Source organism: Aspergillus sclerotioniger (genome assembly GCF_003184525.1).
Source record: "Aspergillus sclerotioniger CBS 115572 chromosome Unknown BO94scaffold_25, whole genome shotgun sequence".
In the NCBI taxonomy this organism is placed as follows: domain Eukaryota; kingdom Fungi; phylum Ascomycota; class Eurotiomycetes; order Eurotiales; family Aspergillaceae; genus Aspergillus; species Aspergillus sclerotioniger.
This window is the reverse complement of record NW_020291015.1, coordinates 494,940-521,115: the sequence shown is the minus strand read 5'-3', so window position 1 is coordinate 521,115 and position 26,176 is coordinate 494,940. Positions and strand designations below refer to the sequence as shown.

The following is a 26,176-nucleotide window of genomic DNA, read 5'->3' as shown; positions in this document are numbered from 1 at the left end:
TGTCGACTATTTTTCTTTTCTTTTTTTTTTTACATAGCATAATTGTAGTTTAATCCAAGCAGCCATGCATACAAAGGGTCGTCACGAGCATGACCGTCAATGACATCGTAGGGGGTATATCTACCATGGTAACCTGTATACAACCAGCCACGGAAGACATCCGTGCCATAATAATATATAGACATACTCTGCAATTGCTTGTTTATTCAACTATCAACATTCATATCCAGCCCTTAGGCCAAAGCAATGCACTCAATCTCAACCGGCACACCTTTGGGCAGCTGCTTAACAGCAAAGCAGGAGCGAGAAGGCTTATGAGCAAAGAACTTGGCGTACTCCTGGTTCATCTCATCGAAATCGGCCATATCGGCGAGCAGGACCTATCCACGACACCACCAACCATCAGCCAACCATGACCAATTGCCAGTCTCCTCGCCAACCACATAACATAAGGGATAGAAAGGGGGTTAACGCACCGTAACCTTAAAGATCTTCTCGACGCTGGAACCAGCCTCCTCAACAATGGCCTTGATGTTCTCGCAGCAGAGGCGAGTCTTCTCGGTGATGGAGCCCTGGATCAGAACACCGTCCTTGGTGAGGGGAATCTGGCCCGAAAGGAAGATCTGGCCGTTGACTTTGATGGCTTGGGACTGTGTGTGTGTGCGCGTGGATGGGTTAGGATTGGTCTGGATGATCCTTCTTGTGGTGGTTGGGGTTGGTTCTTACGTAGGGGCCGACGGCTGGAGAGTTCGGGTTGGTCGGGTTAGCTAGCGGTACATGATAATTGATATGCAAGTTGATTTGGGTTGGGTTCTTGGGATATCTGGCTGGGGGGGGGGGGGAATTCTTTGCGCTCTGCTGGACTTGGATATGCAATTGGCATTGAAGTGGGAGGGGACTTACGTTGGGCGGCGCCAGCAGTGTGGACGATGTCGAGACCGGTGGACATGGTGACGAATTGATGGGGGATGCGGGTGGGGAGACGAGAGTGGTAAGGAGGAGAGTGAAGGGACGGAGAGAGACGAGGGGAGGCAAGACGGGAGAAAAGGAGTCGCGAGCTGGAGGAGGACATGAGGGGGAGGGGCAGGGCAAGCAAGATGCGGCGGGATGGGAAGCTGGCAGGCTGCGACGCCCGCCTGTTTCCGCGGAAAAGTCGCCAATCCAGGCCCGCCCAGCCCGACATCGGTGGGGCAACGTCGTCGACCGGTGAGCTACTACTACATATAGACAGACCTGGATGGATAGTATCTGGTGGGTAGCAATAACGAACGATGCAGCGCGGAACCACAGTCCGACAACACCATCATGGGCGGAGAGTCATGGCATCGTGATAGCTAAAGTATACAGGCAGGTGGATATCTCATGCGGGAAGTATATGCAGGAAGAATCAAATCATGTCATTAAGTCCGTCACATCTGGGCTAGTCCATTCGTTCCCAGCTTGCCCAGCTGCTGCATAAACGCGGCAGTCTGCTCTGCTGAAAACCCAAAAAACACCGGTCCGTTGAACACGATACTGGCCGTTGGTTGATTCGGTGGGCTGGGAGAAGTATCGGGTGCTTCATCGTCGTTCTGCTCATCAGGATTGTCGGCTGAATCCACTTGATCATGCTTGGGGATGGTCTCCATCTCCATCTTGGGTGCTGGTTTGTCACCAGAGGGCGCACCGTGTCCGAAGGGACACCGACCCTTCTTTGGCGCTGTGTCGGGGGGGCCCATAGCCGTCTCACCAAGAGGCCCCATCGAGGGTAGGTCTGCGGCCGCTGCTTTGGGAGGCTTGGTTGGTGCCGGGTCGAGGGTCGCAGCAGGTACAACTGGGGAATCGGGAGCTGATGCAGTAGGAGGTAGAGGCGTCACCGGGACAGGAATCCCCCAGGGCCTGCTTGGGGATTCGCCAACCCGGACTTCACGCAGAGGACGATCAAACCGACTCTTTCTCTCTTCTCCTTCTTCCTCCTGTCCAGCAGCCGCCGCCGCCTCCTCCTCTTCTTCCTCCTCTTTGATTGTTGGATGTAGCTCCGACTTCTGACCAACTTCCTGCGCCCATTTCTCCACTCGCTCGGCAGAAGAGCTCGAGGCTGCCGTGCCACTTTGGCTCTGCTCCGGTAGGAACGCCCGATGTTTGGCAGACAAGCCCTGGATCATATTGATAAGGCTACCGTACTTTGCATCCAGCTGCCGCATGGTCTGCGAGTCCCGCTGGTACCGTTGAACGCAGACAGCATGGCTTCTAGGGATCTCGTGCTTGTGCCTCTCAACATAGTCGGCTATCTCCTCCGGACTATGCTGGTCTAGATACCTTATGGGACATCGAGAAACTGGGCATCGAGTGGCGGACGACCGCGTCGAAGGTGCCCGACTCGAGCGTTTATCACTTTGTTCGGCTTTGATAGGGTCTAGTTCGGCATGTCCACACGCATCCCCATTCTGATCCTTTAGAGGACTTTGAATCCCATTGGACACCCCGTTTTCAGAGGTCTTATTGTTATGCTTCGCAAAGGGACAACGCAAACTTCCCTGCGTGCCCTTGGTAGTGAAGTCTTTCTCTAGGGGAGCAGGCACTCCGGCTCTCGTCGCGACAAGACACGAGCTGAAATCCGAGAGCGGCCTAACCTCATGTGGAGGTATGATGGATTGGTAGCACGTCAGCCCTTCCGTTATAGCGGTAAGGGCGAGATCTCCTACGTTTCCGGACTCGGCAAGCGCCTTTACTACGTCCGGGGGTTTTATGATTTGTATTCTGTGGTGGTCAAACTCGGGATGGCGACCAAGGATCTTATCCGCGACGACTTTCGTATGACCATCGACTCCGCCGGGGAGCTTTCCTGCGAGCTTGAGATACTGAGAACCCGTTAGCATGTGCATTCAGGTATACATGGGCATGAAGCAAAGTAAATGTGTCAAGTCTCATCAGATAATACATGACTTATCCGTCACCGCCGCAAAAGCGACTCCTGATCTAGAGCTAATCGTTTTTTCTCGTCCTTTGAGACACGGGGGGGGGGTACGCAACGAAAAGGGGGTGGGGCGTAGTTACCTCGTCAGAGGCATATTCCAGCCGTTGCTGCAAGCTTTTCTCCTTGCAGTTGAGTTGTTGAGTGGTCATCAGAAGAGCTTCGAAAGCTCTGGCCAGAGTTTCTAGCCGCTGGTCTTGCTGCATTTCTGCAGCGATAGGTGCAGGGGACATCATTGGTCAAGTCTGAGGGTTACAGTACTGTAGATCGCTGTACATGTGATGATCTAACAGAGCACTTCTGCACTGAGCAGAAGTGCGGAATAAGAACATCGAGGGAGAAGTGAGCGGAAAAGGCAGAATAGCCTCAAGCGGCATTAAATAGGCGGAAAACTAAGCGAGTTGGTCCGTGCGACTTGCACGTGATGGGCCGGCACAGCGTGGCTGTCTGCGGTGGCCAGCAACATCACCTGGAAGTATTGGACATGCCGTCGAAAGTGGACGCATCAATCGTAACTCGACTTTACACAGTAGCCGCTGCAAGGTCGGGCCGATCAGGTCTATCTCCGGAGTACTATTAGATGGTGTTCTGGTGGTGTGACATCAGGCATGCATTCAGCGGCTCTTCCTGGCGGGCTGGCCCGCTTGGAGGGGATTTTGATTGCTTGCAGCTTTACTCTTAAGTCGGATCCGTAGAAGGGGCGGATTAGTCTTGTAGCTGTGATATGGTGCTGGTCAAGAAATGTTTTGGAGTAGTATATCAAATTTCATAGGGAATGGATAGTGATCACAGTGATACATATCCAACTTTGGTCAACTAACCCCCCTCAGCGGCCCAAGCAATAGACGCAGACACATATCGGATAGGATTAAATACCATGGTATGACAGTGATTGAAGGCAAACAGAGCTGCGCAGATGTAGGAAGCTAGGCAAGGTATATTTGCTCATCTATGGAAGTGTGAAGATATATTGATTTCCCTATTCACCTCAATTTGTATAGATGACTGTTGGGGCTGGAACATCTAGCATTACTTTTCCGTGGGATTCATTAACCAGCCGGGCTAGCTCAATCGGCAGAGCGTGAGACTCTTAATCTCAAGGTTGCGGGTTCAACCCCCGCGTTCGGCTTTTCTTATAATACATTTGTTTTTTTGGGGGGGGGGTCATCGTTCAATACCACAGACCCTAAAAGTAGCAAATCAATAGAAACGGTAGGATATAGAATCCGCTCTTTATGCTCACCATGCCATCCACACACATTGGCACTAGCATACAGCCGGTATGGCGTCCCATCCACACAATTATTGACCAAGCCCCGGCGATGTACCCTGTGCATGAAGCCTTCCCGCCCCCGGCCAAATGAACACGGGGATGCGCAAAAAGCGACAATCCCGCTGTAGGGTTTGATACTGAACCATCCGTCGCGGCCTTGCTGCCCAGGAATGGCTGACCAGAAGACGGCGAGCCATCCGTGCGTACATGGTGTGTTTGCGGCATGCATTAGTAGCATGCACGCGCCGCCACGATGCTGCGGCATTGCTGGCTGCAGAGTGGCTAGCCTGCCGTCCACCTACGTAACTGGTTGCTTACAATGTATCGTAAAGCAGGTGCACCACACGGGCTCCCTGCACAGTTCCTTGAATCAAGGCGTTAAGAATGCTGCCACACCATGGTCTGGTTTTAGAGGATTTGTACAGGACAAGAAATGGCCAGTGGCAATGTCGCGGAAACAGATGCGGATGCAGGATGCCATTCGAGGTTCGCAATCGACACTATATATGCACACGCACACGCACACATTATTGTCAGGAGCTCCGGGTTTCCTCGGATATGCGCCTCGGATGAGCCTGGTGGAGCCCAGTTGATGGTACCTGGATTGGCAATCAAGGAACGTGCGTGTTGGGTGGTATCGATTGTCCAGACCCCAAGCGCCTAATTAGCACCAACCCAGCTAGATAATTTACCCCGTTGCTTGAGATCCATCACCTGCCCTATATAGATAGTCGGCCATGCCGAATGCACTAGCCTGTCATAAGATTGCACTTGCCTGTACGGAGTAGAAAACAGCAGGTTTGGCGAAGCCTTTGTACCCCTCCCGCCGGCAAGGCAAGGATAAACAAGCTTCAACAGCACGGAGTAGTATCACCTGGTAACTGAATACCTTCCCCACACCCAACAAAATGGGCCAGAATATGGCTGCACCCTGGTATTCTTTAAAAGAGACTCCAATTGAAACGGCAGTGCCGAGTGCTGCATGTCGGAAGGCCAGGGGCAGCTCCTCAGTACCAACCCGGCCAAGGTATATGGTCCGTGATGACCGTCGCACTCCGGGAACCGAAGCCTCAGCAGATGGTAGACTAGGAAAGGCCGGAACACTGGGGCATTTTTGACGGCAAGTTAATGAAGCTAGTACACCACCGGGGGTAAGCATTAGAAACGATACAACCCCCAGCCAGCCCGCAAGCAGGGCGCCCTCAGGACCAGGTGTTCCCAGAGTGCTCTTCGTTCTTTGTGTTCGCACACCTTCGCCGGCCAGGGCTTGTCGTAGATTGCAGCATGCCGGGGGCCGAGCAGGGTGATACGGATAGAGAATTTTCGGTAGAGAGGGAACCATGAGCCACAGGGGCGTCGCCTTCACAACGAAGTCAAGATATGGGCAAGTCTATCGGTAACTGATGCTGCATAGAAGGAAGCCCAGGCGACTGACCGTGGGCCACCCGGGTCTAGCCATCCAGTCCAAAGACAGCATGTCACAAATGTGAGTACCTTCAAGACAAAAGGAAGTCTAGAACAATAGAGGGGAATATAGATGGCATTGTTGCACAGGTAACTGCTAATTGAGGCAATGCAGGGGGGGGGTAAGGTAGGTGTTGATAGATAAACAGCGGGCCCGTTTGAAACATGCTTAAAGGGCAGCCGATGAGAGGCCGGGGATGAATTCAGAAACCACCGGGAATTGCGCGACCATTGGCGAGAGGGCGATGCTGCAGGTTCAACAGCCACCGGCCATGCTCTTAATTAACCGGCGATCCGGTAATCTACAACGTTGGGGGGTGGATTGGCGGGCCAACTCATACTACTATTACTACTAGATACCTAGTACTCCGTACTCCGTAGTAGGACTAGCTATCCTGGATGAATCCTCTAGCGCGTTCATCCAGCCAGCAAATCGCCGGGCTTATCGTCTATCTACCTACCTAGTGCGAGCGAGCACGGCGGTGTGGCCAACCGGTTCTTGATCGTCCCAAACCTCCACTGGGATGGGCCAAGAGTTTCACGTGTCACCTGGAGTCGCAGACGGGTCTAGAAGCCGACACTTCGAGGCCAGCGGTGGCTGTGGTGGGCGGGGAGTGATGTTGCTGCCATTGTCACCCCAAGGCGAGGACGTAATGAACGGCTTTATGACTTTATTTATAGAATCGGATTGCGAACAGCGGGGTCGATCGGACCGTGGTTATTATTGTTATTTATTGACGAATGTTTGTCCGTCTCGGGAAGGGGCCATAATAATAATAATAACGGAGTACTGTGTAGACATTCGACAGTCGCTCGGCTTAAGGATGGGGACAGTCCAGCGCAGCATGACGATCCCCGGCGGTGGTTGATCCACCGATGGACATGGCCGGCACACGCAGTCAGGCACTGTAGTATCATGGCTCTTGTAGGTGCCCTATCTACTACTACCAACCAACCTGGGCCAGCTGGATCCAACAGGTAAAACAGCGCAATCACACCGTAAACTCGCTGCAGCATAGGGGAATGGAAGTATCCAGTCGGGGTCACAGCGCGCTGATACGGAGGGAAGGACCAGCAGGAAGGCCAGTCGACCTGTCCACTGGCCGGTCTCCCCACGCGAGACCATGGAATGATGGAAAGGCCAGATAGACACCCTGACCAGTGAGGGGAGCGAACGGCGGGTTTTCAGCAGCAGCGCGAGGGGTGCATAACCTGGAATCAGTGACTTGCATCATGGCGCCATTGGAGGGGCCGCTCGAGTAGCACCGCGTACGATGTGCCTCTACACGGTACCGATATAGTTCAGCCCGGAGGAGGGGTGTCCGTCCTTTCCCACGGAAGATCACATCCCTGACTCATGCTCAACACCCTCCGATGGGCTGATGATGGGCTGGGTTGATGGGCGAGCGAGCGAGAGTCTGGAAGCTGCAGAGGTTCTCGACTCTTTTGATTGTCAGTTTTGCGACGGATGAGGGGCAGCCTTTCCGCCGCTTACCATACTGACCTGCAGCCCGTATTCGTATGGTACGCAAGTACTACTACGTACTACTACTATCTACTGTGTACGTAAGTAGTAGCAGTTCTTGTCGGTCAATCTGTTTTCTTTTATAAGCTACATAGACATGAACTGGAACAACCAATAAGTATTTGAATCAATATAGGACTGGCAAAACATGTTTATGCATGTTTATTGTCTCCCCTCTTTCAAACAGAACGAGGAGGAGGCATGAGGCAGAGAGCATCGAAGGTGACGGGAAACTTACCAATATGACAATACGGCAGGGATGCTTTACCTCCCCTTCGGACCATACGGCATACAAGATCTTCAACTTTTTTTTTTTTTTTACCCTCTCACATATTTCCCCGTTTGGAATTTTTTTTTTCTTCTTTTCCCCCCTCTCTCTTGCTTATCACGCCGATTTCAACTATTTTTACCTTTTTCGATCTTCCTCACCCCTCACCTCCCCCCGTTTGTTCAGCCCTCCGTTTCCCCTCTTCCCCCTTTTATTTCCCTCTCTTCTCTCTCTCTTCTTTTCACCATGTCTCAACCAACTTCTACTCCCCCCGTGCAACCTCCCCATGCCACCACCGCCGCCCAAGTCGCCGGACAGTCCTCCTCCTCTCCCGCCCGCACCGCCGAACTCGCCAATCTTAAAGTAAAGTTGCGCGAGGCCCTGCGCCAGTTCCCCGACTTCCCGTCCCCGGGCATCTTGTTCGAAGACATCCTTCCGATCTTCGCGGATCACACCCTGCATGAAGCCCTACTCCGCTGCCTGGAGCTGCACATCCTCGAGAGCAACGGCAACCAGAAGCCCGATGTGATTGTCGGCCTGGAGGCCCGTGGCTTCCTGATGGGACCTAGCTTGGCCCTGCGCTTGGGCGCTGGCTTTGTCCCCGTCCGCAAGCAGGGCAAGCTCCCCGGTCCTTGCGACACCCAGGGCTACGAGAAGGAGTATGGAACCGACTTCTTCCAGATGCAGTCCGATGCGATCAAGCCGGGCCAGAAGGTGATCGTCATTGACGACATCATTGCTACTGGTATGCTTCCTTTCCAACTCTGACGTTTCTCCGCTAACTAGGATGCAGGAGGTTCGGCATACGCTGCTGGTGAACTCATCAAGCGCATGGGCGGTGACCTGATGGGCTTCGTCTTCCTTCTCGAGCTCGAGTTCCTCCATGGACGGGACAAGCTGCCTGCCCCCGTTTACACTCTCCTCACTGGCCAGGAGGACAAGGCTTAATGACCCTATGAGATGCACTAATAATTTCCTACCTGTTTGGTGGTCTGGTTTCGCGCACGCACAAAAACAGAAAAAAAACACTCTCTCACAACCATCGACTGGGAAGCTGTCGGTCGTACCACAGTGTCTGATATAGTGCTGTGGCGGCGACCCGACCGACTTGTGTCTGATGTGGAGTGATAGGTCGCCCCGGATCGACTCGCACGGACGGATGGTTGACACGGAGGTGAAGAAAAGCAATTGGCCTACCGCCGGAAACGGCTCCGAAATGGACTTGATGGTTCTTTCTCGGGCAAAAGTTGGAATACTTGACTTTATCACTGAGTCGATGTGAGGCGTGCACATGATTGGACATTTTGCATAGACTATGAAATATCAATGAGATACATGTAATATACGCCATGTCTCTATAAGCAGCCGTAGCACGATTTATACAGTAAGCCATTATCTGCAGCACTCTGATCAAATCACATCGACGGAATCGACGGCCTCATAACCTCCTCCGCCCACCGCGCCGGCAACCCCAAGTCCACCGACTCCCGAATCGCACGATTCATCCGAGGGATGTACTCCGCCTTGGGCGGTCCCATCCTCACCCTCCTCTCGTCCACATACACCAACACTGGCACAGTCTCCCTCTTCTCCCTCCCATCCCCGGCGCCAATCCAGCTAACCACCTCTGCCTCAACCACCCATTTATTGTAACATCCCCGTCCCTGCTCCCTCGGCCTCACGTCCAAGCCCAGCCCCCCTTTACCCTCAGCAACCGGAGCATCCCAATCCACTCCCTCATACCCATCCAGAATGCGTTCATCCTCCTTCCCCATATCATACAGTACACCGTACACGGCATCTCCCTCGCCAGCGACAGGGACCTGCTCCGCATCGGGGTGGAGTTGTCCCCCAATGCGCAGTTCATGGGGAGGAAGTACGTTCGCGTACCCTCTTTGGTGGATCAGCCAGCGCCATTTGGGGAGGCGAGCGATGGCGAGCGGGATGGAGGTGTCGGGGTGGACGGTGCAGCGGGCGGCCATTTGCGTGGGGGAGAGGTTGGAGCCGTAAGCAAAGTAGAAGGGGTTTTGCTGTTTTGGGATAGAAGTAGGGGCTGTGAGAGTGGTTGTGGTGGTTGTTCTTGTTGTTGATGTGGTTGGTTTGGTGATTGTTGTGGTTGATGCGGCAGAGATATTGATGATGGTGGAGGGGTCGATGTCAGTGTGGAGATGCATTTTGATTTTGGTTCTTCGTTGGGAAGAAGGGATGGGATGAGAGGTGATGTTATTGTTGTCTGTCTTCTATCTGTCTTCTGTCTGTCTGTACTCTGTATGGGTTTGTGTGGAATAGACTGGATCTAGATGTCTTGGATGAAAGAGGGTGGGTGTGAGGAGATGAAACGGATCAGAGAAGATTGGAGAGTAGAGTAAAAGAGAAGAAGAGAAAAGAGAAAACGAAAGAGAAAGACAAATAGACAAGAGGAAACGGGTATTTAAAGAAGCAGCATCAGGAACCACACAAACCTTAAAGCCGGTTTGCTTCCGAAGTCCATCACACAATTTCTTATCGCGGGTCCGACCCTGGGGCTTATCGGCCGATTTCCTGGGGAAATCCAATCGGAAATATTTTCAGCCCCGCCGCCATCCTGCCCAGTGGCTGAGTTGCTGACTCAGGCGCATCCGAGGTGGCGTGACCAATCAGCGATGGCGATATCCTGGCCCCCGATGACAGGACGTCGCCGATCCAAGCCCGACGGGTGGCGCGCTCGTGGATATCATATCCTGCTCAGTTTGCGATATGTGAGGTGTTTGGCACTGAGGAGTTTAGCCTATGGCTGGGATGGATTGTTGGTCCACAATGCCCCGGTTATTACGATTTGGTATTACATGGCTGGCGATTGACACGCACTCCATACTAGGTACACTATCACAAAATATACAGATTGTTGATGGGCACACCCTGAGATCGTACTGCATACCGGCGTTTGATCCCCACGGCCGTCGCCTGCCGCAGCAGCTCGTACGTCTCCTCGCCCCCGCCTACCATGACGACGCTGAGCAGGTGGCGCCGTGGGACGCCTCCAGCTGTCATCTGCGTCTCGTCCAGATGGGGTCGAGCAAGGTAGGGTTCTGCGCGGACAGCAGCCAAGCCAGGCGCCACTGGGTCCGACCCTGCGTGCTCCCCAAGGTCTTCGTCATAGGAGACGACGATGACCATCTTCAACGCATACCGTGATGGCGGATACGCGGCAATGTTGCGCAGCTTCTGCGAGAAGTTACATCCACCACGCTTGACGACGAGAACCTGGTGGCTTTGTGCGATTTCACGCAGGATGCGCTGGTCGCAGAGCTTGTCGGCGAAGTAGATGCTGGTCCAGGTGAGTCGCTGCTTGGACGGGTCGCCTGTGATGGACACCGTTGGCGCGTCCTCCACATCAGGGAGCGGAGCGGAGCCGAGACCGGTGGAGATGGCGGCCGGGAGCAATAGTCGCAATGAAGATGCTTTCTTCCGTGGAAGGCTCGTCTGGCCCTGCACCTCATCCCGGAGTAAGGTTGACAAGGTGTTCACTAACGACGACAAGACGGTCTTCATGCTGGACGTAGACGTATCTAAGCTGCCGACTTTGCCGTCGACGGAACCGGAGCCGTGGGCGATGGCCCCGTTTGCATGTTGTGGTGCAGCTGGTTCTTGACCATCATCCGAATCATTTCGTCGACGGATAGTCTCTGGGATAACGTCAATGACGATGTCAATCATGGCGGTGTCGCGAACGCGGGTGAAGTTCGGATCAGTGGGGTCGAGGACATCAAATGTGATCTCCCGTAGAAGATATACCTTCTCGTCTTTTCCCAGGGGCACATTATCGATCACCTGCACCCGGAACTCGTCTCCGTTCGCGACCCCCATCTCCCCGTGCACAGGGACGTCCTGGACCATACTCAGCCGCAACCCCCCGATAGCTTTGATGAAGATGCCATCCCGGACCCGTTCCAAAGACCCAGGCCCTATGACCATTCCGGGAAGCGCAGGGAACGAAATGTCCAGTGTAGGGCGGATCGTCATGGGCGAGCTTGTCGCATTGAACGGGACCAATTCGGGAGGCAACGTCCAGGGAAAGAATGTGTAGTTAGTAGGCGAAGATAAATCGGACACGGACACGCTCGGGTGGTCCTGGGCATAATCCAGAAGAGGACCTTCCGGCAAGCCTCTACTCGGCATGAGATGCAGACGGGCCAGATTCGCGGCGTGAAATACATCCGGGCGAGCAGCGGTGGATGAGACCCCCAAGGTGGGAGGCAGAGGTGCTGTTGGGCATCTCGATTCTGTGTTTCTCCCGTTGACTGGCACCTGCTTGTGCTCACTGCGGTGCACCGTGCTGTTCTTGGGTATGAGGAGCGGATGGCCCTCGGTAGAGAAGACAATTGGCTGGTCTATCTTGTTCAGGGGATGGTCAAAATCGTAGAGTAAGAACATGTATTTGGCGGTTTCCCCCAAGAAGAAGCTCTCCATCCGGTCATTGAGCTCACCATTCCGAACGTCTTGAATGCCAGCCCAGCCGCATTGGGTCCAGCACCGCCTTTTGATATCCCGCAGTACCATCTCACCGACGTGCAGATACCAAGGGTCCTTCGTCGCTCGATAGAGGTAATATGTCGACTCCACAAATTCAGGGCGGCCACCGTACCAGGCAAGGCCCTGCTCAATATCCCCCGTGGCAACGTTCCATCGTTCAGGGAGGCCTGAGAACCGCGTCCAGACGGCTGTCGTCAGGAGATGAATCCCGATGGCTTCGTCCACTTCCCCCGCCAAAGTAAGAAGCCCAGGATAGAAGGCGCTGAGACTGTCGATCCAAAACGCACGAGTCGCCCCAGTGAAGATATCTCCCTGAATCAAGTGTGGGTGCTGATGGCCCTCCCCACGATACAAGTGACGTTTGATTGAGGCATGCGACTCCTCCCATACATTGAGAAAGGCATTCGCCGAGTGTTCATACTCGGAAAGCGGCAGAAAATGGTCGTCCAGGACATGCCATGGACTGCTGGTATTAGCCGGGGGCCGTTCCCCCGAAGAGAGCAGGACGTAGGACTTGAAGGCATATTCGAAAAAGCTGTCAATTCCAGCGCCGATCTAAGACGTTCATATCTTTAGCCATGCCTGGGGGGTGCTCTGGAACAACTCACCCCAGTGTATGAATGGACCCATCTGCCAGACTCAGCATCAATACCGGATCCTATCAGTCCAATATCACTCCTCCTTGCCCAAACCGCCCAAAATGCCCGCTTTGCGAGCTCCTCGTATCGGCCATCACCAGTAAGCCTGCTTAGAACAGTAAACTCCAGGACTAGGCTGCCCGCACCGGCGCTGCAGGTTTCCGTAGTCTCCGGGGCCGAGGAACGACGAGGCCTCTGGCACTGTTCCGGTCTGGTGTTGTCACATGTAGGGGCTGCATTCAGCGGCGAGTTTGCATAGTACGGCTGCCGTTGCACCCCGTATCTCAGGTTGACTCGTGGGTAAGGGAGACCCGTGTCCGTATAGAAAGCCGGAAGAAGACGATTCGCTAGATCGGCGGCAAGTCGTAGGAGTTGACCATCGTAGACAAATCCGTTATCCCATAGGATTCCATGCCCGTCTTCTGGGAAAGAAGACTTATCCCAAGCTTTGGCAAAGTCGGCTTCTATCTCCGGAGGACTGTATCCACTGATGGGAAGATCGCCGACAGCGAAAAGATGGGCGCTGAGTAGACCACCTATAAGGATTATTAACATTGAATATTACCCAAGGGCGAGATCCAATGCCTACCTAGTCCTCGAATCACCGTCTCGAAAACCTGAACCTTGCTGTCCATATCGAACCCCCTTCCTCTTCGACCCTGGCCTGCAGGGCCGTCGGAACCATCCCCGTATAGTGTGACAAAGTCCTTCACCCCATTTTGAAAATAGTCCCAAGCTTTCTTGCCTTCCTCGGGACTTGATGAGAGAATCGCTAGGGAGGATAGACTGTCGATCAGAGTCAGGGAATAATTGCCTAGGACATCGTTGAGCTCTGCATGCGCGGGATTTTCTCGGTCGCGAACCAGCGGTCGGCAGGATAGCGGACGAAGTTCGTCTTCAGGAAAGGCGTGTTCGATGTAGTTTTCGAATCCATGGTAGAACATATGCTCTGTCTCTCTCCTGGATATCGGAGGTATCAGACGATATGCCTTCTACCAGAGCAACCTGATGGGGCTATTGATCTGTAAAGACTCACCTGAGTTCCTTAACCCGATCGGTCCGCATGCCCTGGGCCGTGGCAAGCCACAGCGACAGAAGCAAGACCCAGGTCATCAACCATGTTGAACGAAGGTCGGACATCTGCGAGTGCCAACATCCCGAGCGCATTACCGCAGCAGCGAAACGGCTATCAATGGCATGGGAGCGCGCTGATGAACGGTTGAATGTGGAACCCCTGCTAGTCGGCGAACAGATTGCCTTCAGGGAAAGGGTTCCTGGGGGGAAGGGGGACTTGAGGGGAGGGTTGTTGGTGGCAGCAGCGGCGCCGCACGTGAGGTCGTATCCAACCCGCGGCGAATCGGTTTTGCGGCCAGATATGCCGTTCCGATCCCCCCTTTCGGACTAGATACAGGAGGACACTGGCACTTAATTCCATCTCAGAGTCTGATTATTATTAATCGGGGCCTCTTGATGAATCAGCTGGCTTGCTTACGGTGGGCCTTCACTTCCCGGGTTTTTTAGAATTCTAAAGGGTCAGGAAAACAAGCTTTAATCTAATGAAATAGCGCTCAATCAATGCTGGCCGAATAGATAGACAAGTGCTTGCATGTCAATGTAACTCCCGCTTCATCCTAATAATCTAGAGGAAAGGAAACATCGTATGGAAGGTGATGAGAATGGCGCGAAAAGAAAGGAAGCAAAGTCACGGGGGATATCTCAAGCAAAGGAATTCCAGCTGTGTGCGATCGCAGTGACCGCGGCAAGAAGTATTTTGATGATAATGAAACGATTGCGGATGTCATTGTGTCGGTGCATCCAGCTGCAGAATGTCGAGACAGGGGAGGTAAGTAAGTCACCGGGCTACGGTTGACGCCTTGACTCCTCGGAAATTCGCCATTGCGTTAATGACCGAGGTTGCGCTTCTATCACATAGTCGACGCCGTTATCAGATGTGTAGCTAGGAGGTCGTGGTATCCGGGCCTTGTTGCTCGCATGCCTATCAACACCTTTGAGTATTTGCGTATTGTTGTTTTCGATGCGCTGCCAGTATAGCAGGTCGGGGTTTAGCCTCTGAATGCAGAAGTCAGCAAAAATTGCCCCCCTCAAAAAACTAACAAACCAAGGTGCATAAAATGCACGTGTGGGTGCTTACCACGCTACTTCTCCAAAGACCGTATGCCGGAGGGGGTGCTGTGACCTTTTCGCGCACGGCGCTAGGACTCGCGGCCGTAACGTCCTCGTCCCCGGCCAGAATAACATGGATAGGACGTGCTGGTTGCGCATAGCCGGCTGGCCCTGCCCTACTGGGTATGCGATTCGTAGCAACATCAGAGTCAGGCCGTCGTAAAAGTGCCATAAGGAATCGGGTGAGAGAATGACAGAAAACAATCCCGAGGATTAATATCATGAAGATGAGAAGGATCTGAAGCTCCCTACCCAATGTCGTACTGGAAGCAGCAAATGCGAGATAAATGGCGACCACGAGGATGAGGAAACCGGTCGATACGACCAACGTGATGAGCCGCCTCCGCACCCTTTTCTCCTTCAGCTTAGACCCACACGATCGCCTGTATCGGAGGCTTTCAGGGTCTGGTGTGGAGTGTGCTCCATGTGGTGCTTGTTCTGATCGGGCATGCGACCGCGCTTCCCCATCTGCTGCAGACTGCAACTCAATTGGAACGTAGGGCCCTCTTGGCGCATAGTGCGATGCAGCGACATCTCTCAGAGAACGATGCGACGGTGTCGATCTTCTAGGCAAGCGGGATTCGCGGCGCTCGGCGCGGTCCCCAAGGATTCGCTGTTCAAGGTCGAGACGATGGTCGGTTGCCCATGACATGAATCGCTCCTCACGATTGGAAGCTCTCCGAAGATGGTCATCTCTGATCACTCCACTGGAACTGACATGCAAAGAGCGATCGGGCGGCAACATGCCGGGGATCGAGCTGGAATGTGTCGTCGATCCCGAATGAGACAGCTGAACCGATTCCATGTCCATTCAATCTAACAGTCGTACAATAACATCGGGACAGACAAGAGGCGCAATGTCAAGATCCTGTCGAGAAGACTGTAGTATTATATGCGACAATACGGCGCCCTCCGATCTCAAATACGATATGTTCTGCGATGATAAGTACTGCCCACTTCCGCATTCGTTGAACAACACGCGAATAAGCGTCGCAGGAACGCAGAACTTGACGAAAACCGCCTGGAATGATCGAAACTGTGACGCAAAACGGACAATGGCCCGCGAAGCCGGATCTTTGTGGTCGAATTGGGAAATTGGTTATGAAATCGGACGCTATACATTCATAATGAAGAGCAGGCCTGGGGTGAAGGAGGGGGCCCAGGGGAGCAGCATAAGACGGGAATCCCGATCGCGATGGAAATCACAGGACGGCGATGGCGACAAAAGGGGAATCAGATAGAAGAAGGATTGATGGGACGGTCTGACGGTTGTGGAAGAACGAGTCCAAAGCACACGAAGACACACACACACAAGCGAAGGAATAGGGCGAGCACCAGGCCAGCCGGTCAGTAGGCAGTTATGTTCAGTATGGTGGGAAGAGACCAGCGAAAAGTATTATACCCGAGTGATAACTAGTTCGGACCGAACTTTGGGGGGGGGGGTTGGAGATATCACAGGGAAAAAAGCAATAATGCTTGTCAACTCAACTGATAAGGATGAATAAGAAAAAGAGGAATGACCAAGAAGGAAGATTAGTAACAGAGCTTCTAATATAAATGCAAGCAAGAACGAACGATCATGATCACAGAATGGCGATGAAGAAGGCGATAGGGAGATGGAGGGAGGGAAGAGGCTGTAAGTTCTGCGAGACCGCGAGACTGCGAGACTGCGAGTGACACTTCCGTTCCCCAATGGGTAACAAGCGGTCCGAGGCAAGTTTAGTTTGGTTACAGGCCCTCAGGCAGGCATCGGTTAGTCCATATATACAATATTGTCAACATCATTACTACCCCCGTATCTATCTACCTACATACTATGTACCTACGTACACCGTGATCCAGTCTGCGGACCCAGGTATTTATTATTAGCAGCTGAAGCACCAAGTCTCTCCTCGTTGACTCGTTCATCGCCGTAGGGGCTGACCATTTACCCCTGGATGACCCACGTTGCCCTGATATAGACGGCCACCGTCTAAGTATAGGCACAAGCCCCCTCCCCCAACAAGACCGAGCTGTCCGATAACAACCCGCAACTGGGTGACCAGAAATCTTACACCTTGGGGTCTTCGATTTGAGACTGACTATCTACTTCATTTCATTAGGTCTGTGCATCGAGGCATCTTCCCAGTTCCCACGGGACATCCCTTGCTCTCTCCATCCTCTCCTGTCAACGCGGAGAAAGATAACGATAGCGCATGGCACTAATTAATATTAAGGATAAACGACTCCTCGCGCCTGAAGGAGGCCACCTGTTTCGGCCTCGCAGCCGAATTTCCTTTGGGATTCCCATGGTAGCCAATAGATAGACTTCGCACTGATCGAGTGCTTCCATGTTGTCAGTTGCCAGACTTTACCGGGACAGGCTACGTAGCCAGCAGTCCGGATCGTAATCGCCATAACCCACAACCCACAACCCACAACCGATACCTAGCCCATCACCTGATTACTATAGTGGGAGCCATGACATCCCCAGGTTACACGTTCAAGTATGAGCCATTATCATTCCGACGTATATTATTACACTTGCAAGGCACAAAGATGTGAAAAACTGCGCTCACGGGAGGTATTCGAATCCGGGTGCTAACCTTCTCCCCGTCATGCGGCTGGCCATTCTTCCTGGTCTGCTCCCGATGGCTAACTTGCCATCCTTGGTTGACATATTCCAGCCGCCAAGCAAGATTTTAGCTAAATAATGTCTCGCTATCGCCATATGTCAGAGCTTCACGGAAACCCCGGGAGCTCAGCAGCTTTGTCGAACTAAACCAAGGCTGCTTAATAGGTAGACGGATTAACTCGTTGCCACATTGGCTGGGTACACTGCACAGGCATTTTTCTCACTTGCCCAGTTCACCAAGCATGAGTGTTCGATCGGATGATCCAGAGACAACTGTGAACAGAAATTAGTATGTAACCGTCTATCAGTCCCCAGCGTAACCTACCGATGGGCTCGTTGTTCGGCGAAAATCGGACATCATTGACAGTTCCCTTATGCCCGGGAAGTTTGTATAGAATCTTGCCGGACTTGGAATTCCAGACAACAACACTCCTGTCCCCGCTACCTGCCGCTATCTTCTCGCCGCTTGGATCCCAGCTTGCCCGGATGAGGTTCTTCTCCAAACCAACGGGCGCGCCGTCAAAGGTCCTGATGTGTCGATTCGTCGGTGCAAACGGCCGGATGTCCCATGTGCGTACAGTCGAGTCATGCGAATTGGAAAGAAGGGTTTGCGAGTCTGGTGAAATCTCAAGAGAAGTGATAGTTTCCGTGTGTCCCGCCATAGAGTAGACAATGCCTTTCTTTCGTAAATCCCAAGCATGGATGGCGTTATCGATACCACCGCTATAGATCTCGTTGCCTGCCTCCGAAAGAGCCACCGCCGTGATAGGCAATTCAGTCTCCAAATATTGGATAGCATCCTTCTGCCGAGGATCCCAGATTCCTATGCAGCCGTCGTCACTCGCGCTAACCAACAATTCCTGGCCTCTTTTACTGATATCGAGGCAGTTGATGATCTCCTCGTGCCCGATATGCCGACGAATCCGTTGCCCTGTCTCTAGGTCCCAGCTAGCAAGCGTCATGTCGGCCGATGCGGAAAATATCGTCCTCGAGTCGCGCGACCATTGGAGGTCGAGAACTGCCCCTCGGTGGCCTGATAGCGCACCGTAATTCTCGCACTGCCCATAGGTGTTCCAAAGCACTGTTGCGAGTTCCGTGATTAGCCCGCATCGCCTGGCCATTTAGAGCTAGATGAACCACATACAGATAGATCTATCCATGGAACCCGAAGCAATGTGCTGTGCCGTGGGGTCAAATCGTACAGCAAAGACTTCACCAGAATGTCCTAGTAATTCATGTCATGTCAGCTTATGATACGTGCCACCACGACGGTCCACCTCACCTGTCATTTCCATGATCGGTGCTTGGAGCCCGCTGGTGCGGGGAACCTATAACCAAGGTCAACGATGAAACATTGAGGGCATCCCTCTCATAAAGCATCCCAAGAGAAACACACTGCTTGTATCAGAGCTCCATTCTGCGACGAGCTTTGGACGATGGCTGTACTATCATTGAGACCGGCGTCGGACTTCTTTCGCTTGACGACAAGCTGATTAGATGAGCCAAAGGCTTCTTGTGCAGGTCGCTTTTCTCCCGACATAGTTGCGAAGATGTTCTACTAGCTAGATCAGCCAACAAGTGTGTAGAACCAGGTGTTGATGGCGGCGAAATATAAGAATGCAATTGAGCCTAGCCGGGGAATTCTGGCTTAAGGCGCCGACCCAGACCAAGTCTTGCGTCCAAGAATGTTTCTGCGTAAGCGCGGGTTAGCGCGGTAGGCGCTCGGCGCTGGTCCACCAGGCGCGTGAAGCTCCGCCTCCGTCCTCGGTCCACCGATTCAAGCATTCAAGCGGGGAGAAGTGTGCATTGTCATTGTTGCAGTCGACTATCTCAACACTCTCTTTCATACTCGATCCGACCTGCAATTTCTGTGTTCCTGACGCCGAACCTGACGAGCTTGAAAATAGCAGTCATGTCATCTGCAACGAAAGCATCTAGGATTGGGGAAGAGTAAGTTGTTCACTTGTTCCACTTGATCAGCCCTCTCACTAATTACCTAATTTGGTAGGCTGTGGAAGTCAGTAAGCTGCATGCTCTGGGCTGGCACCTTGAACGCTGTTTTCGAAAGTGATAAGCAGAGCCAGTGTGAGACCGATAGAGAGCTAATACATCTCCGGCACTCATAGAACTAGAGTCGACAAAGTGAACGCCGAGTTGGTGACATTAACATACGGCACCATTGTCGCGCAGCTTTGCCAGGACTACGACGGGAACTATCAAGAAGTGAATAAACAACTGGAGAAGATGGGTTACAACATCGGAATGCGACTGATTGAGGACTTTCTGGCCAAGTCCAACGTGGGGCGATGTGCGAATTTTCGGGAAACGGCGGATATGATTTCAAAGGTGTGTTATAGTCAACAGGCAGAAGAATTGGTTGAAATATCATGGACTGCCGTAGGCTGACGAGCACTATTCCACCAGGTTGGATTCAGAATCTTCCTCAACATCACCCCCACCGTAACCAATTGGACGAGCGATAATAACCAATTCTCCCTGATATTTGACGAAAACCCTTTGGCGGACTTCGTTGAGCTGCCGGATGACGGACGGGCACAAGATGAGCTGTGGTTCTCCAATATCCTCTGCGGAGTTCTGCGGGGCGCACTGGAAATGGTAAGTTGACATGCGGCAGAGACCTTATATCTCTTTCCTGTTATGCATTCATTATGCATGGATGTGCTAATTATGTGGGCAGGTGCAAATGCAGATTGAGGCGCATTTTGTGAGCGATGTGTTGCGAGGCGATGATACGACGGAGATGCGGGTGTCACTTGTGAGATACATTGAGGATGAAATGCCACCCGATGAGGAGTAGGGCTGGACCGGGCTGATTACATGCAAGTCGAGGCGTCTGGTGTTTTGAGGGGTTTATCCGCTGATCTGGAGCTGCAGTTACCGATGGATGCCACCTTTGTTTATGATTAACGATCAATGTTGAATGCCTTGCACCTGTTCATTGATCTATGTTCTTTGCACTAACCGAATCATGTTGCAGTAGAAGATCGTTGCAGGATCAACAATAAAAGACACAATGCTATTGTCGCAAGCTCCTCACACTTGGACAATATAAGAATTTGCGTAAGCAGCACCGATAAATACACAGGAAAGATTAGGCCGAGAACATGACCTGTCAATGCAGTTCATCACAATGAATCATTAAAGGTTGAATGTCCCGCATGGCGATCTACACGGGTGCTAGGATGACAGGCGCATTGATACACCACGGAGGCGGTAGAAGCTTGCAATTCCGGTTCTCAGGCTTACTGTGCAGAACCGCGGGAGGATCTATTACATGGATATGATAGACGATTCTATCAAGTGAGACTAAGGCTATATAGATTACATCATAACTGTGAACCAGCTGTCTGGAGTGTACGAACTATGGACAGCTCCTCGTCACCACAGATCGGAGACGGTTCTGTTGTGTACTCCATACTGACTGATACACCACGATCTGGGCCGATCGTGCTGATTTAGCTACGTCGACAGCCAGTTGTGATCTCGTCAGACAAGATTCAGAAGTAGGAACTCAGGGGAGGGGGGCAATCAAGGAGCCCACTCGGGACAGTAGTAGATATCCATCTCGTATGATGTCCATCCCACATCGATACATCTGACATACACATGGATAGATAGTCCGGGGAACGGCAGGATGGGCAGATCGGCGCAGGAAATCCTCACCCGGCGGGAGAGGTACCACGTGATACGCTAGACCGGAACTGGCGGCCGGGCATCCCATCATTCCCAGGGTGTGCCAGGATGTACGCAGTGGCGAGCTTGCGATCCAGAAGACAGCTTCAACTGTCACCACCGCCGTCCATGGAGGCCGATTACAGGGTCTTCGATTACTCTTCATTCCTTAACCCTCCGGTGTTGTCTTTCCTTTTCCGATCCCAACACGGCCCCGGTCTTCAAAACAAGATTTGCCTGCATCGGCGGCTATTGTATATTCTTGCTATGTGCTTTCAGCCCTAGAGCCCCAATCAACCCGCTTTTTCCATTGTGTTGTGTGAGGTTCTTTGTGAATGTCAGGGTGCTTCCGCTGTATCAGATACACTCTATATACATAACACCAGATCGGGTGGATCATTCGGCGCGTGTTCTTCGGACTCCAGGCGATATCTTGTATAACTTGTAACCAGCCTCTTCTGTTTCTGATTCCGAGGTGATTATCCGGTTGTGTATTTTGTCCACAAACATCTGTATGTGTCTCCTGTGCTTTGCAGTTTAATTCATTGTGGTGAGTTTCTTGTTTCTCTTCCTCTATCTCACCAGCATCGTTTCTTGTATTTTATTTTATTTTATTTTTTCTTTCCGGCTTTCCCTCTGTTTCCCTTCTGAACTCGTTCCGTGCTCTGGAACTGCATGCTGAGATATACGCGAGCCAGCCGCATCTCCCAGCCCTCTCACGGCGTTCCGGGCAGGATAATCCGCGCCGAACAAGCGATTCACGCCCGGCCGGCAGTGATTGAGCAACTCCAGGCACCGCGCCTGATATCCACGTCCTCCCACCCACCAGAGAACACCTCAGATCCACCGCTACACCTTGTCCTGACCTTTGCCTCTCCTCCCTCCCCCTCCACCTACCCTCAAATCTGCCGGATCTCTCCGTCTCTTCCCCTTTCCTTTTTCTGCAGGGGCTCTGGGGATACTTGTGTATCTTGTGAAGTTCTCTATTTCCTTGGCTTCTGACTGGTACCCGTCGGGTTTCCTCTGGCCTGGTCTCTCTCCTATACCTCGTTCCCGTCCTGCCATCCTGTGTCGCTTGTTCGCCGCCCTGCCCCCCCGGTTGATCTTACCGCGCATTTTCGGTCGGCTGGGTCCCTAGACAAGTACACTACTCTTGCCTCTATTTTTTCACTCTATATCTCTCCTTTCCTCATTCTCGCTGCCTCTGCCTCTTGATCGACAGAAGTCCTTACCGTCTGTGCTCGATCGCTTCATCCTGGAAGCAACCGCAGATTCTTTCGTTTCCCTCAGTTGCGTATGCTCCTGAGTGGGCCACACTCGTCTTCCCTCGTCAGTCATCATCGCCACATTTTGCTGTGTTGGTTTATTCTCCGTCAGAGGCACCCCTCTACGTCACTTAGCTTGAATCGATACCTCGGGCTCAATCTTGCCTAGATTAGCCCCGGACTAAGCTTACTTCCTGACGATCGCGCATTCGGGTCTAGATACGAAGCCGTCATACATCGGGCTGGAAGCGTCTGTGATCTTGCCTTGCACATTTCCTCCTCACCTTGTCTTGGGACCTGATTGCTACGCGCGCCTCGTATCCTTTGTGGTGAGCTCCCTCGCCGCAAGACGGTGGATGCGCGTTGAACCCTCTCAGACCCCGACGCTTTCCCATCGAGGACAATAACCAGGTGAGGGTGGCTGAGCCCTTTTGAGTGCCACCATGAATCAGATGAATGTGGCTGGCATGAATCCCGGTGCAGGGGGCCCCGTGGGAGGTGTCCCAATGATCAACAATGGTTCAGCGGCCCCCCGTAATGACCCAAATATCAACAACATTCCTGAAAACATGATAAACAACCTCAACACTTATATATACGATTACTTTCTGAAGCGCGGTTACCATGAGTGTGCTAGGGCGCTTGTGAAGGATGATTCTATCAAACTCAATACTGAGCCGTCTATCAAGACAAGTCCGGGTCACCGTCGCGACGCCGACGTGAATGGTGTCGACGGCGATACAATGATGACGGATGGAAAGGATGGCGATAAATTGAAGATCCCCGATGACCTCCCCCGCCCAAACCTTCCTAGTGAGGGACAACAGTCATCATTCCTCCTTGACTGGTTCAGCCTCTTCTGGGATTTCTTTTGGGCCCAGCGCAAGAAAGGGAACAGTGCGGACGTAAGGCAATATCTGCAACACACCCAGGTACGTACTCTTCGATATTTGCAGCCTATCCGACCATCTGACTGAGGCTTTGTAGAATATAATGCGCCTCAGGGAACAACAGCACAATCAACTATTACGGCAACAGCCACTGATACCTGGACAGATGGCACAGATGAATATGCGCCGGAGCAACATGGTTGCCCCCAATCTCCAGAAGACTGTTCTGCAGAACAATACATCTGGCCTGTACGCCCCCTTTCTTCTAGGCCCCTTTGCGTTAGAGTGATTGATGGTGATGCTGACCAGATTTCCAGGTCGCAACAGCAACTCGCTCAGATGCATAAGAACCAGCAGGTGCAGATGATGCAACAAATGCAGCGGGAGCACTCGGACATGGACATGAACGGCCATCGGCCCCAGTCGCCGTCCTCTGCAGAGAATGCCCCGTCTCCGTCGAAGCGACCTCGCCTCGAGGGTGGTCCTATGAACGGCCAGCAGTTGGTACCCAACGGACGCGGTCAGCCGCAAGGTATACCAAACCAGCAGACCCCACAAGCGATTTTGATGCAGAACGGACTCAATCGGGCGATGAACCCCAATTCGTTCCAGGCTTTTCCGCAGTCGGGACAGACTGCCCAGTCGAAACAGATGCAGGTATATGCTCAGAACTTGGCCATTCATCACACACGCTCAGCATTGACAAACCAGGGCATGCCGAATGGTATGATGAATCCCGGTGTCATGCCGACCCAGACGGATATGGTGCCCATGCCAGATGGCCAGGTCTATCCCATCAACGGCGACTACTATGGCAATGGTCAAATGGCCCAGGTTCGGACGGGGATGCAGACACCTGGCGGTCAGCACGGTAACCACGCTCTCCAAGATTATCAGATGCAACTTATGCTGCTCGAACAGCAGAATAAGCGACGTTTGATGATGGCTCGTCAAGAGCAGGATAGCATGGCCCGGCCTGACGGCCAGCCCCCAATGCCCGGGCAGCAGCAGGGTTTGCCACCAGGCACCTCGCCCCAAGGCAGCAGGGCGGGCACATCGCCGAATCCCAACGACCAAATGAAGCGGGGTACCCCGAAGATGCCCCAGACCGGCCTCCCCGGCTCCCCGAGCGCTGCCGACGCGATGGCCCAGGGCCGCGGATCCCCTTTGAACTTCCCTGGGGCCCAAATGCCCCCTGAGATGGGAGGACCGCAGTTCTTCGTGAAGAACATGGCTGAGGGTATGGCGGGTCCCAACGGAATGCGACCTCCGAGCTCCAACCCTGCGTTCACCGGCCCCCAGATGGGTCAACCGATCACGGCGGGTGCTGCCAATCGGATGCCCAACGGAGGCTGGCAGCCACAGCAAGGCGTTCAGGGCCAGCCGATGGCACCGCAACCATCTCCCGTGGCCCAGCCTCAGTCCACGGGGACACCTCAAGAGAGGAACGCCATGCCGCCGCCCCAGGCTCCACCGGCGCCGGGTGCCAACGTTGGTCGGACCCAGCCTCCATCGCCCCAGACCGCTGCCCCGCCGACGCCGCAGCAGGCCAACAAGCCTGCCCCGAAGAAGAAGGATCAAAAGGATAGTCGGAAGGTATGTTATTCTCCCGCCCTCTTCCTCGTCTCATATTAAACGCATGTCTAGCGACCGAAGAAGGGTTCTGCTGCTGCCAATGCCGCCGCCCAGGCGAACACGGCTGCCACGCCGTCTTCTGAAGCCGAGCACCCCCCAACCCCAACACCTTCCACTCCGATCACCCCCCAACATCCAAACTCGTTCAACAAGGCCGGTACAAATGCTACGACCAGTGCTCCGCCGCAGCCGACGTCTGCTCCCGCACCGCAGCCGCTTGTTCAACAGCCACCGGACCAGACTCAGCAACCTTTCAACGATCTGAGCATCCCCGATGTATGTTCCTTGCCTTCTGCCCAGCGAATATTGTACTCACATGTTCCGCAGGCATCTGCTTTCAACCTCGATTTCAGCGCCCTAGAGAACCCGGACATCCTCGAGAACTTCGACTTCGATACGTTCCTCAACACTGATGCGGACACTGCTGGCTTTGGATTTGATCCCAACATATCGTATCCAACTGATGGTGTTGAGACCGGTGCCGGTGACGGCTTGTGAAATGAAGTCCGACGGTTGTTAAGTCCTTAACTCATATACCCTTGTTCTGTACATTTCCATAAACTTGAGTTTGTGCTTGTGCTCTTTGCTGTTTTCATCGCGTCTTCTCCTTATCCTTCTGTGTTCTGTCGACATGATTTGGATATGTGCCCAAGTGACTAGGCGTTGGTGTATCCGTTTTTGCATATCCCTTCTTTTATGATGCCAACCAGAAGTACCAACCGGCTTCCGATGGGCTTGCCTGCTTGTATTCAAGCTACGTTCCAGTGACCTTGTGTGACTTTGCTTCTATTTCCTTCCCATCACTATTTTACTTGATTAATCCGGTCTTCCAAATTACCAAAGGGCCATCGAGTGATGCGTTTCTCTCCCCCTAGCGTTAGCCATGCTCCATTTAATACTCGAGACTACTAACACACTACATGTGTCCCTGGCCAACTTTCCTTTCCTACATTTTCTTTTCTCCTTCCCCAACTCTAGTCAACCTTTACACATCCGTCTTATGCTCTTCATCTCCCCTTACTTCTTTCTATTAACTTTCTTTCCTATGTTCTTTCCTCTTGTCGTGTGGCGTTAATCATCGAGGCTCTAGTCGTTATTGACTCCTCTCTGGGAATGGTTTCATGAAGTCGAGAAAGATACTCACGTTCTTCTCTGTTGTTTTACTTGGATTCTATTATTCTTTACTGCTTATCCGTTGAATTGAATTGCTCCTTTGCGCATGTGCCTTGTTCTTCTACGTTTTCTCTTGCGGTTATTTCTCA

General features: G+C 52.8%; 11 protein-coding genes and 1 non-coding gene across 12 annotated transcripts; 5 read left to right on the top strand and 7 right to left on the bottom strand.

The window, feature by feature from the left end:
• Nucleotides 1–160: 160 nt before the first annotated feature.
• BO94DRAFT_537961 (YjgF-like protein) lies at nt 161–1,021 on the bottom strand. The gene is made up of 4 exons (XM_025612386.1): nt 904–1,021; nt 727–740; nt 477–650; nt 161–380 (listed from the first exon to the last, which is right to left on the bottom strand). Exons 1-4 carry the CDS (start codon nt 947–949, stop codon nt 234–236), a joined length of 381 nt encoding a protein of 126 aa, XP_025464674.1. The 5' UTR covers nt 950–1,021; the 3' UTR covers nt 161–233.
• Nucleotides 1,022–1,409: 388 nt separating this feature from the next.
• Nucleotides 1,410–3,287, bottom strand: BO94DRAFT_522744 (uncharacterized protein; the record flags this gene model as incomplete). The annotated part of the gene is made up of 3 exons (XM_025610192.1): nt 3,037–3,287; nt 2,416–2,840; nt 1,410–2,298 (listed from the first exon to the last, which is right to left on the bottom strand). The coding sequence occupies exons 1-3, from the start codon at nt 3,187–3,189 to the stop codon at nt 1,410–1,412; spliced, it is 1,467 nt and encodes a 488-aa protein (XP_025464673.1). The 5' UTR covers nt 3,190–3,287.
• A 722-nt stretch (nt 3,288–4,009) lies between these two features.
• BO94DRAFT_t238 lies at nt 4,010–4,082 on the top strand. Its single transcript has one exon. It is a non-coding gene; the product is annotated as a tRNA-Lys (tRNA).
• An 819-nt stretch (nt 4,083–4,901) lies between these two features.
• BO94DRAFT_188564 (uncharacterized protein) lies at nt 4,902–5,727 on the bottom strand. Its single transcript, XM_025606025.1, has one exon. It carries the CDS (start codon nt 5,566–5,568, stop codon nt 4,984–4,986), a length of 585 nt encoding a protein of 194 aa, XP_025464672.1. The 5' UTR covers nt 5,569–5,727; the 3' UTR covers nt 4,902–4,983.
• A 1,834-nt stretch (nt 5,728–7,561) lies between these two features.
• BO94DRAFT_537958 (adenine phosphoribosyltransferase APT1) lies at nt 7,562–8,832 on the top strand. Its single transcript, XM_025612385.1, has 2 exons — nt 7,562–8,228; nt 8,277–8,832. Exons 1-2 carry the CDS (start codon nt 7,730–7,732, stop codon nt 8,429–8,431), a joined length of 654 nt encoding a protein of 217 aa, XP_025464671.1. The 5' UTR covers nt 7,562–7,729; the 3' UTR covers nt 8,432–8,832.
• On the bottom strand, nt 8,833–9,891 carry BO94DRAFT_188541 (gamma-glutamylcyclotransferase family protein). The gene has a single exon (XM_025606024.1). The coding sequence runs from the start codon at nt 9,655–9,657 to the stop codon at nt 8,899–8,901; it is 759 nt and encodes a 252-aa protein (XP_025464670.1). The 5' UTR covers nt 9,658–9,891; the 3' UTR covers nt 8,833–8,898.
• Nucleotides 9,892–10,348: 457 nt separating this feature from the next.
• Nucleotides 10,349–13,800, bottom strand: BO94DRAFT_472381 (seven-hairpin glycosidase; the record flags this gene model as incomplete). The annotated part of the gene is made up of 4 exons (XM_025608427.1): nt 10,349–12,550; nt 12,604–13,169; nt 13,223–13,593; nt 13,670–13,800. 4 exons carry the CDS (start codon nt 13,798–13,800, stop codon nt 10,349–10,351), a joined length of 3,270 nt encoding a protein of 1,089 aa, XP_025464669.1.
• Nucleotides 13,801–14,493: 693 nt separating this feature from the next.
• BO94DRAFT_472341 (uncharacterized protein) lies at nt 14,494–15,562 on the bottom strand (the record flags this gene model as incomplete). The annotated part of the gene is made up of 2 exons (XM_025608424.1): nt 14,494–14,703; nt 14,786–15,562. 2 exons carry the CDS (start codon nt 15,560–15,562, stop codon nt 14,494–14,496), a joined length of 987 nt encoding a protein of 328 aa, XP_025464668.1.
• A 112-nt stretch (nt 15,563–15,674) lies between these two features.
• BO94DRAFT_472445 (uncharacterized protein) lies at nt 15,675–16,058 on the top strand (the record flags this gene model as incomplete). Its single annotated transcript, XM_025608435.1, has 1 exon — nt 15,675–16,058. The coding sequence occupies one exon, from the start codon at nt 15,675–15,677 to the stop codon at nt 16,056–16,058; it is 384 nt and encodes a 127-aa protein (XP_025464667.1).
• A 1,593-nt stretch (nt 16,059–17,651) lies between these two features.
• BO94DRAFT_472698 (WD40 repeat domain-containing protein) lies at nt 17,652–18,971 on the bottom strand (the record flags this gene model as incomplete). Its single annotated transcript, XM_025608448.1, has 5 exons — nt 17,652–17,704; nt 17,757–18,512; nt 18,576–18,656; nt 18,714–18,759; nt 18,828–18,971. The coding sequence occupies 5 exons, from the start codon at nt 18,969–18,971 to the stop codon at nt 17,652–17,654; spliced, it is 1,080 nt and encodes a 359-aa protein (XP_025464666.1).
• A 282-nt stretch (nt 18,972–19,253) lies between these two features.
• On the top strand, nt 19,254–20,685 carry BO94DRAFT_522729 (TRAPP complex core subunit BET3). The gene is made up of 4 exons (XM_025610191.1): nt 19,254–19,381; nt 19,558–19,777; nt 19,856–20,047; nt 20,130–20,685. Exons 1-4 carry the CDS (start codon nt 19,344–19,346, stop codon nt 20,247–20,249), a joined length of 570 nt encoding a protein of 189 aa, XP_025464665.1. The 5' UTR covers nt 19,254–19,343; the 3' UTR covers nt 20,250–20,685.
• A 2,147-nt stretch (nt 20,686–22,832) lies between these two features.
• Nucleotides 22,833–25,412, top strand: somA (putative cAMP-dependent protein kinase pathway protein (Som1); the record flags this gene model as incomplete). Its single annotated transcript, XM_025608449.1, has 5 exons — nt 22,833–23,321; nt 23,377–23,528; nt 23,597–24,875; nt 24,927–25,190; nt 25,242–25,412. 5 exons carry the CDS (start codon nt 22,833–22,835, stop codon nt 25,410–25,412), a joined length of 2,355 nt encoding a protein of 784 aa, XP_025464664.1.
• Nucleotides 25,413–26,176: the final 764 nt, after the last annotated feature.

What these genes read in the sequence shown, in the direction of transcription:
- BO94DRAFT_188564 (XM_025606025.1), bottom strand. Translation starts at nt 5,568, where the DNA reads ATGGTTCCCTCTCTACCGAAAATTCTCTATCCGTATCACCCTGCTCGG.
- BO94DRAFT_188541 (XM_025606024.1), bottom strand. Translation starts at nt 9,657, where the DNA reads ATGCATCTCCACACTGACATCGACCCCTCCACCATCATCAATATCTCT.
- BO94DRAFT_537958 (XM_025612385.1), top strand. Translation starts at nt 7,730, where the DNA reads ATGTCTCAACCAACTTCTACTCCCCCCGTGCAACCTCCCCATGCCACC. An exon ending in TGACGACATCATTGCTACTG is followed by an intron (nt 8,229 to 8,276) that starts GTATGCTTCCTT and finishes ACTAGGATGCAG; the next exon opens with GAGGTTCGGCATACGCTGCT.
- BO94DRAFT_522729 (XM_025610191.1), top strand. Translation starts at nt 19,344, where the DNA reads ATGTCATCTGCAACGAAAGCATCTAGGATTGGGGAAGA. An exon ending in GCATCTAGGATTGGGGAAGA is followed by an intron (nt 19,382 to 19,557) that starts GTAAGTTGTTCA and finishes CGGCACTCATAG; the next exon opens with AACTAGAGTCGACAAAGTGA. An exon ending in CGGCGGATATGATTTCAAAG is followed by an intron (nt 19,778 to 19,855) that starts GTGTGTTATAGT and finishes CTATTCCACCAG; the next exon opens with GTTGGATTCAGAATCTTCCT.
- BO94DRAFT_537961 (XM_025612386.1), bottom strand. Translation starts at nt 949, where the DNA reads ATGTCCACCGGTCTCGACATCGTCCACACTGCTGGCGCCGCCCAAC. An exon ending in AGAAGATCTTTAAGGTTACG is followed by an intron (nt 381 to 476) that starts GTGCGTTAACCC and finishes TGTCGTGGATAG; the next exon opens with GTCCTGCTCGCCGATATGGC.